At 40.8% G+C, this 14,398-nt stretch overlaps 1 protein-coding gene across 5 annotated transcripts in view; it reads left to right on the top strand.

Annotated features, from left to right (window-relative positions):
- Nucleotides 1-14,398, top strand: part of RARB (retinoic acid receptor beta) — a gene marked incomplete at its 5' end in the record, with an annotated part of 197,150 nt that overhangs the window by 119,949 nt on the left and 62,803 nt on the right. For all 5 annotated transcript variants that reach the window (XM_082325609.1, XM_082325607.1, XM_082325608.1 and 2 more), the window contains one exon: nt 7,691-7,839. In XM_082325609.1, the coding sequence (XP_082181735.1) occupies nt 7,691-7,839 (149 nt within the window). The remainder of the gene's footprint in view (nt 1-7,690; nt 7,840-14,398) is intronic.

Below are 14,398 nucleotides of genomic sequence, written 5' to 3'. Positions count from 1 at the left end.
GGTTTAGTGGAGCTGGTGCTTGAGAACCAGGCGTTGCAAAGCAGAATAAACCTTACTCTTCAAATAATATCTTCCTGAGCAAACCTACAGAGTATGAATGCACTGTTACAGAGCAGCTGCAGCTTCCTCATTGTCCTTCACTGCTAGCTGTAGCAAATATGTTTGTAGAGTATGTAGGTGCCAGAAGTCCTGGCTTTACTGGGAGAAGCACCAGAGGTGGTTGCAGTGACGGCTCCCCTCCAGAATACCTGTGGGACACAACAAAATGATACAGCAGCTTCAGAAAAAGGTTTCAGGGTGTTTGCATACAGAAATACATGGTCAGGGCATAGTGGTGATTTCCAGGTCATACATGGTCAATATATAAGGACTAGCCTGGTAGATTCAGGTTTACATCTTGGCGGTATATGAGGCTGGTGTTGACTTGAACAGTATAGTCAAGAGTAGAGGTTTTTGTGGCAGTTTCTGGTGTTGCTTATGCCTGCGTGGGACACACCAAATGCATGGGTGCTGCTGAGTTGCCTTCAGGGGAGAGGATTTGGGACTTCTCTCAGGGCAGGTCTGTTGTTTGCTGGGACATTCCTGTGTAATTGTATATATGGTGGGTTAGTCTTAGAGAAAGTTGGCTCTTAGCTGGCTGTGGAGATCAGAAAATGAAGACAAGCCTTTCATCATCTCTCCCGAGTTCCCTGCCCGCAGCAGTGGTGGCTCTCGGGGGCAGAAGGCACCCAGCCCTGGTCTGCCTTGCAGTCGGCAGGTGAGCAGGGTGCACATGCAGACTTGGGGGTGCTTCGGAGCCCCCACATTACAGGGACTGAGCACAGACTTAACTGAGCTCCCTGCTCTGTCGTGTATCCTATGTGTAACTTGGGGCAAGACTCGTAAGGCTATGTTTTGAAGATGCTGCTAGAGCTACAGCTAGGTTGTTGGTTGCAGCTGAAAATCCCAGCTGGGTACTGCTTGCATTTTTCTAGGAATTTAAGACCCAAGTGAATCAAGTTCTTGGGCTGTCAATGCTTCTGTTTCCCGTCTGTAAAGTAAGAAGAATAACTCTTCCCTTATCTCACTTACGTGTTACAAAGGTAAAACTGTGAATGCTCGTGGGATAGTCACATACTGGAGCGGCAGGAACCATGCTTGTAGATCAGATAGGTAGAAGACAGCAGGATCTTTCATGCTGCTAAATATGGCAGGACCAGAAGCGCTGCCGGCTGTGCTGCGTGGCAGGGCCAGCGGGGCCTGGGGAGAGTCACTCAGGGTGTCTGTGATCCATGCAGGAATGTCACTTGGGAAGATGTGCTGGCAGGTGGGGCCCCTGGAGTGCCTTAATAAATGGCACTGTGAAGTCAGGTAACTGAATTTGCATGCTGAACAAATGGATTCATTAAGAGGCCAGATTGTGGCATAACAGAAAAGTACGTTACAAAAAAAATCCCCACCCTTCACTGGACAACTGATAGAGGACATTTGTGCGAATAATAAAATCTGTGCTACAAATGAAGGAGTTAGCTGCTAAGGAAGAGAAATTGTTTTATGAGACTAGAACAGAAGGATAACCAAAAGATAGATGCTGTTGTCTTCTGGTTTACTGCGAACAAATCTGGATAGCTCTGCTATGCTGGTAGTAGGATGCTGAGCTTTATTTCCTGGCCCTCATCACCTGAGATGAATAAGGGTTTCAAAGGGCTATACTTCTGTCGTATGGCCAAGATCAGTATCCACTGACTCCGCTGGCTTGTGTTACATGACTCTGCTGGTTAACATTACAGATTTGCAATTGAAACTTGGCAATTTTGTTGATGAAAGGCACGAAGGAATATGGTGCAGCTCACTTTCTCCCAGTTCTAAACTGGGGGAGATGCAGCAGACGAGCATCAACACTTCTTTTCTGCCATTCCAGTTGGCAAATACAACTTGGTATACACACAGCAAAGGCATTCGCTGAATATGAAGAAGCTGGTTTTTTTTTTAGACTCATCCTTTGAAGTTAGTCTGCGTTTTAACACTGAAATGCTAAAATAGTTAAAATGAAAGCACTCTGAGGACCTGCTTTGCAAGTAATAGCTCCCCTCAAGGTTGTGGAGGCCTTTCAAGGTTCACTCTTTCAAACACCTTTTGACTTGGCAGGATCACAATCATTACTGTTATTTGCATTGGAGTAGCGCTTGAAGGTCCTGCAGCGCCGGTTACTGTACAGCATATTTTGAGACCCTGCCCAAAATAGCGTACTGTCTAAATACACGAGATGCAGAAGGGTGGGGGAAGAAAATACTGTCCTGATGGTATGTCTGCCTGCAGTGGAGCAATGGCCAAATTTGTACTTGGAACTTCATTAGGGTAAGGATATCGGAGCAGAGAGTGTGCTTAACTGCTTCTTGTACTCACAAGGCGGAGGGCAGAGTTCAGCAGGACCCTTCTTCTCCCAGATGCGACGGGACAGAAGCCAGCTGTCAGCATTGCTCTTTCACTGACGAGTTGTAACAGCAAAAGCACTTCGGCTTTAGAGACTTCTGCCAACTCAGCTGCGCCTATCGGGGCTTGCACCTTGTCCGAGATAGCTGTTGGCAGCAGCAGCCTGTGCCCTAGGCACGGCTCTTCAAATGACCTGCTCTGAGGCACCTTTTAGGTGACCTTGTGTGCAGTTTGTCCATTAGTAAGGCCTTGCAGATTGGGCTTCTGAGCTCCATAACCTCTATTTCTTGCTATTTTTTTTTTTTATTTTAATCATACTGTAGGAATCCTGAGCAGCATGTAGCAAAAACCCATGGGATACTCTTTCAGCTTTTAAAATACCAAAAAGGGATCATTTGGGGTTGGGCACCCTTAAGCAGAAAACAGGTCATAAAGTTTCATCTTCTGATGTCCCTGTTGAAAGTAGAATGCCTCTTTTCAGACTAAAAGGATAACTGAAGACTAAGAAGGTTTTTTTGGCTTTCAACCCAAATAATACCTTTTGGTTTTAAGACCTAGACGGTCTTGTAGAGATGAACTATGACTTGATTAACATTAATGCTGGAAAAATTGTAATCGAGAATTAAAATAAAAGAACTTATATTTAACTTATATTAAAGCCTTACCATGGCTTTAAGGCAGCTAGCAAGACACAAATAATAAAAAACAAACTCTCAAATGTGGAAGACATACTTTCTTAAGTACTTCTGGTAATAATATCTCAATCTGGAATTATTGTGGCAGCCTATGTTTTAATCCAGGTATATTGTGCTCACTTGTAATAAAAAGCATTCCCTCCTGAACCTCGATGCATACCCAGCCCTATGAGGAAAGATTTTTGATTGTGGTTCCGATGTTAGAGTTTGGTAATTCGTTCTGCGTTGATTAACATTTGCACATGGCTTCCCCTGAGCCTCCTCCTCCATCCTCCTGCCCTCAGCCCACTCCACCTCCGTGCCGCCAGCCCCCGGGTAAAACAGCGATCCAGCACAGCGAGTGCCGGTACGTGAAATAGTAGCACGATTTCTTTGCTTTGTGTTGTTTTCTTTGCAAGGGAGAAAATGGGAGTCTTCACACAAGAGAAGACTTTGTTTTCCTCTTTCTGTTGTCTGTGATCCCCACCTGTTGTATATATGGTAAAAATATCTGGGACTTATAACCCAGCAACAGTCCGCAGCCAGAGTCATGTGTGACCGGGTCAAACACACACTCGCTGGAGGGTCATGGCCAGGTTACTAAGTCAAGGCTGGCAAGTCTCCATGATAATGTTTTCTTTCTCTCTCGCTCTTTTTTTTTTTTTTTTTCTTGTCCCCTTGTCTGTCTTCCAAACAACAGTTTTAAAAAAAAACAAAAACCAAACTCGTAACAATGCAAACTATTTAAGCATGACAAATTCAAAGAAGTTTTTTATTAAAAAAAAATTGGATGGGGGGGTTGAGTCAATGATATTTTGGATTTAATTTTATAGTATAGTTTTATGTGGCACATGAAAGAGAGAAATTTGTATTGAAACAATTGAGACCCACTTTCCCAGTTCCTGGCTCTTTCCTGGAAGATGATTAAAAGCAGACTTTTTTTTCCAGACGAGACATAAAAATTAAATGATCTACAGTATATAGTTATTTTTTCAAATGTTTGGAGGCTTATAAATAACTTCTACAATCAAATGCACACATACAAGCAGCAGAGAATCTGGTTCTAATTACTTGTACTTTAGTTGAACTTTGGCGTTTCCTTTGACTTTCTGCCTAATGTATGTGAGCTGTGTGCCTTGCACTCCTGCAGTGAATTCACAAAAAAAAAAAAAAAAGGGGCAAAAAATCCAGACTCTTGTTGATGCCAACAAAAATGAGGGTTAACAGAATGTTTTGACCAAATGCAACACTTTGCTATTCACCCTAATTAGCTGAAATTGCTGCTTCCCACCAGGGACCCTTAGCTCAGTATTCACAATTCCCTTGAGGCTATCCAGGAAATGCCATTTGCTTTACAACTTCTTATTCTTTTAAGACTCAACTGTCCAAAGTGTGCATTAACATACAAGCTTAATAATCTAAGTTTCTAGCGAAACGCAAGGCATTTCATAATGCCTGCCTGCTTCTAGTTGGTCACAAAGTAAAATACCTCCTCCATCTGTCAACATGGTTTAGCTGGCAGTAAATTAGCTCTCACAAAGCACACTGGGCTTTTAAAGATCTTATCTGCTGCTTTATCTAACCTTTAGAAATATTTCAGACATCTTAGGAATTGTGAAGTGACCGATTGTTTGAGAGTCCCTGTGTGCTTAAGCGGCATTCAGGTGTTGGGTGATGGCATTGAGGCTCTGTTTTCTCAGGTGAGTAGGGACCCTGAAGTGTCACATCCCGCAGGACAAGACAGCAGGGCATGGCATGGAAAGAAGTAGCTTTTTTTATTTTTTATTTCTTTGAATTCTTCCTAAAGTTGTAAGACTGCTTTAAAAATGCCTCTTCTGGAAATGTCAACTGTCTGCCCACTGTCCTTTCTTTTTTTCCACCTTGCATGTGCAGACATGCATAGAAGAAAGCGGGTTCTGCTGTCACACGTCCACTAGCCACTGACATGATACAGAAATAACGCTTTATACCTGCTGAGCATGAATTGCTACAGATGCCTGCACTGGATTTCTGCACTTCCATGCTGGCAGTACATACATTTCCAAATGAAGGGTTAAAAAGGCTAAATCCGAGGAAGAATAGTAAGTCAGAAGCTGGAATAAGAATCGAGCATGTGTAACCTGAGTTCAAGCCTTCTCCAGAAAGCTGTACATCTTGCCTGTGATCAAAAGTGAAAGTTGCCAAACTGGATTTTCTTACCAAAAAAAAAAAAAAATTAAACTCTCTAGACGGTTGTTCAGCTGATGCAAGTATTATATTGAATAGATTAAGCACTTTTAGTGGCATATATATATATGTGGGTGTTTTAGGGAGGGTCTTCTGGTTTACATTGGCTCTTTCCTTCTCCTGTGCCTTGTCAAACTGTCCAGAAAAAAATTCTCTAGCGGCACCTTCAGCTCTTCAGTTGCTGACTATGTTGTGTACTTATGAACTGAGCTGGTTTCTTAATCTCTTCTGGGTACCGCAAGTTCCTGGTGCTTGGCCGGTGCCTGACAGACCTCTGTTGTACATATGGTTCGTGGTTTGAACACTACTATTGGATGCTGGTGCTTGTTTAGGATGAAATCTTCAAAAAAGCAGAAGTGTATCAGTATTATTCCTCAAAGACTGCTTTCCCCAAACTGAAATCGCAGAAGGATTGCAGGAGTGCAGTTGTTTTATTGAATGACACAACCTTGTTTTCCCATGGGGAGCCTAAAAACTGCCTTTTAGATGGACTGGGAGAGCTGAATGAGCTAATACAAAACACATTGTCTGCTGGTATTAAGAGTTTTAAAGCTAAAATTTTATCATTCCACAGACTGATTAGAAGCCACCATAATTCATGTACGAGCATGAAATAAGGCACAGAATGTTTGAGGCCTCTCAAGGGCATTTGATGAATCTAACTTTAATTTAAAAGTACTAATAGATTATTGATTCAAGCAGGATGGCTGTGCAGAGATCAATAACAGAGCACTCTCTGTCTGTCTTAAATACCAAAAATTACTGTTGAAAAGAAGTGATCATTCTCATCTTTGTTTTCATTAAGAAAAAACTTCTTTAAAGTTTGCTTGGTGCAGTAGGAACCTGTAGATTTTTGGTTTGCCAGGGTTCAGTGTATTTAATGCTGAAAAAGATAAGTATAGCTCTGGACATTGTCTTAACGTCACAATTTATGGAGCCACATGTTATTTTACTTTTCTGGTTTTTCACAGCCTCATTGTTAGATATATAAATATATTGTTCCCATTGGAAAGATTTTTTTTTTTTTTTTTTTTTTTTTGCTTAGAATCAGAGCCTTTAACACTTCACTCTGGCATTTATTTTCTTCTCAAGAAATGTCCGTCCTTGAAGTTGATAGTAGCTTAACCCGAGTAAAAATGGCAGAAAGGGGCCCTTCTCTCACAAGTAATCAGAAGTTGTATCATGCTCCATGATGCCCTCTGTGAATTCTGCAGAACATGAGTTGACAATGAATCATGAGTTTAATACAAATGTATCATCTTTGTAATCTGAAAAATATCATGTACAGTAAATCTTGTCTAAGATTTTCCATTGAGTAATATTCTTTAGGGCCTGCTGTTAGTACTCTTGAGATTTAGCTCTGCTGATAGTGCCTAATATTTCTGGATAGATCTGAGTTCACAGATACTGTCATTTCTGTCTATCTGTTGAAAAGTTAGAGGGATTTATCTGAGAAGCAGCAGAACGGCTAGGTGAAACATGAAAATGTATTGCACATCTACAATAAATGTGAGGAATGATGACAGCATATCACAGAAAACTAATGCAGATGTTTTGGAAAGATACAGTTTGCATGTCTTACGTCGCATAGCAGAGCTTTCACGTCCTTTCCCTGAAAGGGATAACTGGCTTTTCAGCAGGTTCAAAACAAATGACTATCTAGAAATATTAAGGCAATAAAGAGATGGGGTCATAATGTGTAAGTAGCTTTTTCTCAGAGAGGTTTCCTGATGTTACAAATCCGAAGGTAGGTAAGGAAGTGTTGCTGGGTTGTGCTGGTTTTACAGATGGAAAAAAAAGCTTCAGGTAATTTTCACTTCAGGTCTTGTACTTAGTCATTTGTCTCTTTACATATGTCCTGATGCATGCCCCTATCCTGTTGTGGCAAAATTGCACATTGGAAGCGTTACCTTTTGTAGACAAAGGCAAGAGATACAAGAGCTCTCCCAAAATTAGGTACCGGTTGGAAGGGTACATGCCACAGTTTCCCTTTGAAGGCTGATACCCAGCGTGCACACGTGGATCCCATGCAATTCAATAGGCTAAAACCAGAACATGAGCCCAAGGTTGTCCATTTTTGGAGCCTGGAAAGAGATTCAAGCCATATATCTGATGTGAGCTGAAGCTTTTGTGGTGTTGAGTAGCTGGATCGTCAAAAATGATCAGGTACTTAAAAATAAGCTTTTGAAGCTATAGCATGCAGTCCTGTCACTACTTGCCTTACTTTAGTGCCTCTTAAGTTTTGCTAGGAAAGACAAATGAACATTTATTATACAAAGGTAGATATGGGCCAGTTTGATAGTTATAATACAGTAAATAATTAATAATTTAAAATTAATTCATGAATCATTCAATTATATTTCTTTTTTCTTTTGTAGCAGTTGAAACTCAGAGCACCAGTTCGGAGGAACTTGTTCCGAGCCCTCCTTCACCACTTCCACCCCCTCGTGTTTACAAGCCCTGTTTTGTCTGTCAAGACAAGTCATCCGGATATCACTATGGTGTCAGTGCTTGTGAGGGATGTAAGGTGAGTGCCATCATCTCCTTTCCTTTTATAGGACCTCATTTCATTTTAGAGAGGGGCAGAGCAATACAATTTGGTGTGACTGATTGTCTCCAAAGATGCCTCTACATTTCTTGCGTGAATTAATTCTGATTCATGAGTAAAGCCAATCAAATGACCATCATGCCTGGAATTTTTTCCCTTCATAACTTCTGCCAAAGTATGTCTTTAAGGGACTTCCGTAAGTATTGACTAACATGAGAATGTGGTCGTAGATGCAGAGATAATCAAAAAATAAAGTGAAAACACATTAAGACTTCGCTATCCATCTGTAGGTCGGGTATATTCTGAGAACTCACATGGCCAGTGTCTGCTCTCAGCCTGACTTTTTCTGTGAGCTGCTACCTCTGTGGATACCAGGGGGTGCAATTCGGGAAAAAGGATCTGATTATCTGGAAATTTTTGGCATAGTCTCTATCTAACAAATCTCAAATCAAATTGGGAATTTAAGGATTAGCAGGTTGGTATTCACAACATTTAATCTGGCAGATAACAGTGCTGGCACATCTGCTGCTTTCCAGTGCTGTGATTATCAGAGCATGAATTGACTATCCATAGGATGTGGTAATAGGATATACCGTTCTAAAGTAGAGAATGTCTAAAGATGAGACACAGAAGAGCAATGTCAGCTAAACCATGTGTGTCTGCCAGTAATTAGAGGTGTACATACAGTGAATGTGTGTAAGGAAGAAGGTGGTGTGAAAACTGCTAAAGAAAAGATACCATAGGACAGATGCTCTTATAGTTAGCTTTATTAGTTATGGTACCCTAGTGCAATGTTGTTTTTGAAGAATTAAAGAAAAGACCTATGATTTTCATCCTTCAAATTAAATTAGTTGTGTAGTGCTTAATACAGTGAAGATACTAATGCATGCTGAAAATGTGACAGGTGCTATATCCATATAAATAACATTACTAGAATAAATTAATAAAAGGTATTTTGCTGGTTTATTTTTGTGAAGTGTTACAATATTTTTCAGATACTGTACAGTTAGCCATTTTTACTTCATCCTTTGAACCTGCAACTTCTTCCATGCTACTGGCCTTTCGTAGTCACATACCGTAGTCCTGAGCTTGTGTCATTAGGCAAAAAACTATAGGATTGGAGTCTGTTTTCCCCCCTATTTTATAACTGTAGATAGTGAAGTAGTGAAAATAACTATTTGAGCTCACCTCAGTTTTAGAATCTCTTTCTGGTATTGAGGTTTTCCTTGGATATCATGTCTGTATTTTTTTCTTTTAGTTGCCACAAAACTATCAAAATTTAAGTGCCTCTTAGGAAGAACTATGGTAAGAATATGCTGTAGCTGATTTCATTAAATAGGAAATCTCATCTTACTCAGATGCTAACACACAAATGGTGGTGTCATTTGCTTACCCACATTCCCTCTAAGCACAGATGTAATTGCAGACTGTGGCAGAAAGGTCACATGTCTGTAAGACTTCATTATTTTTGAAAAATATGCAAAAATATACTGTCGGGCTCTTATTGGCATACTGCAAAGCATTTTCATACATAATTAAAGCAAGACCACACGTGTCAAAATACGTGAAGAAATCCGTCTTGTAATGTGTTAGCCATTATTCAACAACAACAAAAAAATCATGTTCGTTTATTTGCTAATTTGCAAGATGGGGTAATTCAGCATTTAGCAATCACTGCTGTTAAGAGGGGAAAAAAAAAAAGATTAGTTACATACAAAACCTGTCCATCTTTGAGAAATAAAAAGATTCCAAAGCAGTCACTTGGCTGCTTGAGGCTGGGAATATTTGGGTTAGTTGACACTAGCTCTTCAACAGGTTGGACTAGGATTTTTATTAATCTCTTCCACTGATTGAATCAACTTCCTTAGTGAGTGCCAGGAACTGGCAAAGAACATGATGAGACCACTGAGTCAACTAGTGGTCCCTTTGGCAGACAGTCATTTATTACATTTGCTGTTGAAAGTTGTCTGAGCTTTCAAGTCAACAGAAGTGATGTGCTGGATGCCAGCAGACAACAGTACATGACCACAACACCAGAGATAGCCTCAGAAACCTCTACGTTGCCAGTTTCTACTTTTTCTCTGAAGAATGTTACCCTTTTCTCTTGAGCCCTTTTGGACTGTTTGGTTTATTTTTCTTTTCCTTCATCTTTGCTCTACACTTGCTTTCACACATTCATTTCTTGGTCCTGTACCATAAGAAAGCTGCCATTTGTACTTCTTATTTCTAACCATCCAGGCTCCTGCCGGTACTCAAGTCTGCTTTCACCCTAGCAATAGCAGTTCTTCATGCTTCTCTTTCTCTCCAGCCTTCTTCATACAAAAATTTAGCCTGTTGCTTTGCGAGTTTAAATAAGCGCTGAGCATTGAGCAGTGCCGCTAGGGAAGCCTTGTCTCCTGTGGATCTCTGCCTTTCAGTTCGTTAACCCAGGTTTATTAGAGAGCCTGTGTTTCATTGAAGGCTTCTGCTCGGTATGGAGCTGGAGTTTCATGCTGATTCTCTGCTGAATTAGGGAGCAATAAGGAAGAGTTCACGTTACAGCCTTTCGTCTAGTTAGGAAACACAAATTTATTTCTCCTTTACCTCAACACACATCTCCATGCAATTTCAAAGAACTTCATTTTCTTTGAGATTTGCAGTTTCACTAAAGCTGACTAGCATGTTCAAAAGCTGTTGGGATGGGCAGGCAACCTCGCTTAGGGACAGTTGGGTTACACAAAACTCATTCCATAAGAAGCTAGACTAAAATATCAGCTGAATCGAGTATTAATTATCTTTTTTTTTTCTCTTTTCCTCTGACCTTATTGCCATTTTCTCTTTCTTCACTCTTATTTCCACCATTTCTTTCTTCACCTGATTTGCAGTCTCTGTTCTGTGGTGTTAAACCTTAAATTCACTCTTTTTTCCTCTTGCGTTGCACCTTCCTCTGCTCTGAGGTCCTTTTCTCAAGTCTTTTCCATTTTCCTTTCTGACTTATTTACCTTTCCCTTCGAACTCCTGGCAGTCTTATTTCTCAAGGGAAACACAAATGGAAAACTCTGCTCATATCATATTTACCTAATTAGGGCCCCATTCCTTTTGTTTTTCTGTGCTGGCTCTCCCATGGTTTTCTTCTAATTTTCTCTCTGTTTCCTTCTGCTTTGCCTGTCTACTTTGAGCTCCAGAGAAGCTGCCGTCACAGTGATCATTAGCAGTCTCCGTCTAGTGCAAAGGGACAGCTTTCTGTCTTCTAGGTTTTGGGTTGATGACTGCCTTTGATTCAGCAGGCTTTTTCCTGTCTTTCGGGGCTCTTTAGATTCTCCTGCTACTTTGCTTACTGTTTATTCAATGTCTCCTTAAACGGCTCTTTATCCAATTCCCGATGCTGTTTGAGGTTCAGTTCTCTGCTTTTCTGTCTCAAAAGCATCACCTACTGAACTGTTTTATGGTAGACCAATGGGGGAGGTCGCGGCAACATTCTGCTCATAAAGGGTGTATTTTTAATAGGGACCCTTCCAGCCAGGAGCCCTTGGAGAGCTGTGGATGGTGATTATGACTTTCTGATGCTCAGTTTGGGAAACGCTGCACTGGAAATTTTATCTTCCCTAAATTGACCAACCCATGGATGATTTCCAAAGTTACTCCCATCTCTGACTTCTCCCCTGCTGTCTTTCCCTGGTGTGTCCTCTTGCTCGCCTCCCTGCTACCCTGGACACAGGGTTCATGAAGATGGAACGTTCCATCCTCTCTCTTTGTGACATCACCAACTGTACTCTCACGGCGTGCAGTTTTTTCAGACATCATGCCATGATGACATCATTTCTGATCTGCAGCATTGTAATTCACACGATTTGTTGTCCTTTTTCCTCCAGAATCTACCTTCAGCTGCCTTCATTGTCAAACCATTGCTGTGGTCTTCTCGTGTGGTGATTAGATTGGTCCATTCTCCTGTCCTTCCTTCCCCCTTTCCCCTCATTGTCGTCCTTCGACCTTGTTCTTTCAGGTACCTGGGAACAACCTCCTTTGCCAAACACTTTCTCAGTATTCTAAGCGCCCCTTTTTAAGTGATCCTTCTGTCTTATTCATAACCAGAGTCTTCAGAACTGTGCCTCACGAGAAAGACTGTTCGGTGCCTTGTTTTGATATACCAGTCTTTTAAGGTTTTCAGGGGCTGGAGTATTTCATAATATGCACTTATGAACCACAATGAAAGTTTGGGAGCTGTGTAAATAATTATAAGCTATCTTGTTTTCTAATTTTATTGTTCATGCTGTAAATCTTATTTGTGATTATAGATTTAGAGTACCTGACTTCTTGCCTTCCAAATTTGAAATCTGGGAGCTTTCAGAAGGTTGATATCCCCAGCTTTTTCTCAGTTTGGTCAGTCGAATTCAGCAGTCAGGATTTTTTTTGGTGTGTTAAACTGGTTTTAAAAAAAAAAATCTTGGCTTTGTGTTTATTTCTGGGTGTTACACTGCAAAAGGCTTATATGCATCATAGGCTGTCAGTGGCTTTGTCTATGTATTAGAATCTTAAACCCACTGATCTTCACAGTGCGCTTGTATTTTGTAAGAAAAATTCCAGAGCCAATCCATCTTTTTATGTGTAAAATACCATACATAGACAATATTCAGCTTATTTACAACTTTTCCATTTTGTAAACTGTGTGGCATTTCAGAGGCGGGTTTTGGAATCTACTCATGTGTTTCATGACCTCAGTTAAAGACTTCTGAAATTCCCCGCCCCCCCGGTCACTGGGTGTTGCTAGATAGCACGCAAACAAATTCCATACAAAATGAGAAACTTGGATTTATCCAGCTGGTACAAGTGGTTATAGGGCTGGCTGTCACCAAAAGCTCAGCTCTTTGGTCCCGACTTGACTCGTCATTGTAGCCGGGTTTGCAGAAAGGGAGACTGAGAGTAGTGGGCTGGATTCCCCACACAATGCCATCATTGTGTGGGCGAGGAGGAGAAGCTGGTGTTCTGGCAGCTTCAGCTGTCTCTGAAGGCCTTGTCTCTTGTTCTGGGTGTTTAGAAGATGGCATTCCTCTGCTGGCAATTCTGCCCGGATTCCTGGCTTGAATTCGGTGGGCAGCAAACATGCCTAGAGCAGTTTCAGAAGAAAAGACAGCACAGTATATAAGAGAGTAGGTTTACGGTCCAGCAGTTTTGTCTGAATGATCAAGGTGCCTCTCTGCCTGTTGTTGATGCTAATGGCCAAAAATGTAGATAAATCTACTTCAATACCGAGTGATCCCAGGTTGGCTTTTATCATAAAAGAAGAATAGCTTTCCTTCCATCAGAGTTTTCATATAAAGTCACATCTAATGTGGGATCATTAAATTAAAAGGGTAGCCACATTTAATATATTTTCAAAGGTCTTCAGCTGTGAAAGTATGTCTATTTGTCTGACACCTTCCTGACTCAAATATATATATATATTTATTGAAAAGACTTTAAGCAGTATGGAAAATGGGCATTGATATAAACCTTGAAATTTAGGTCTATAATTCTGTAGGACTGACTCCCACAAAAAAGATAAGATACACATAGGAGAACATCATCAAAAAAAGAGAGAAAATGAAAGAGTTTTTGCTTTGTCCAGATTTGCTGATCCATGTGGATGTTTAGTTTGGGAGAAAAGCTGTCATTTTGTTATGGCTTTATCTTACTTCCCTACAGATGCAGTGGGAGGCAGGCCTAGCACTCAACTTGAGGCCCAAAATAAGTTGCCTAACTTTGAAGACTGGGCTCTCTCTGCAGTCAGTGGAGAGAGAGGAGCTCCTCTGGTGACTGATTCAGAGCACCTAAACTAGATGTACTCTGGGTCACCCTCCAGAGCAGCCCATCCCCACAAGCCATTGGGCTAGGTGCCCAAAGCACAGCTGTGTTAATATTCTCCATGATGTCCCCTACGGTTATGTCCCTCTGGACACGGAGAGGGTTGGGGTTCCCCCGTCGCGGGCCTTGAATCCATGATCAGCATCGGTCAACAACAGATTTACAAAATGTTACTGACAGAGAGTGGAACTGGTTTTGATTTTATTTATTTATTTGAAGTTAGATGGCAAGGATATTATGCTTTGGTCTGCAAGAAATGTTGATGAGTGGCCTAAAATATTTTAGGGATTGTCATAGCAAAGTTCCCTTTATGGAACAGTGTCCTTTGGGACAGATGCCTTTTTCTTTTAATAATAGCTCTTACATCATGTGAGGACAGATTTGCATTTTATTAGGCAGTTCTGGGATTGTAGAGGGATCTTAAGCAGCAGTTCTTTTTGATAACACTAATCTTGCACACATTAGCTTCTAGCTATGATTTAATTATATTTAAGCCTACATTTATGCCCCTTCACTGGGAATTAAGGATCCAGACATAGAATTTTCTCAAAGTTACTTAACATTAAAAATAAAAATAAAAGCAAACCTTGTAAAACCAGCTAACTAATATTCCGTATATTGTTTATCTTTGTTTTTCTGACATGTTTTAATCACCTACAGTTGAAACTAAAAGTAAGAAATGTAAAGTTGAAAATCCTTCTTTTCTGAGCTTTAAATA

This window comes from Platalea leucorodia (genome assembly GCF_965183815.1).
Source record: "Platalea leucorodia genome assembly, chromosome: 1".
Taxonomy (NCBI): Eukaryota; Metazoa; Chordata; class Aves; order Pelecaniformes; family Threskiornithidae; genus Platalea; species Platalea leucorodia.
The sequence above is the reverse complement of the archived record's forward strand: the minus strand, read 5'-3'. Positions and strand labels throughout refer to the sequence as shown.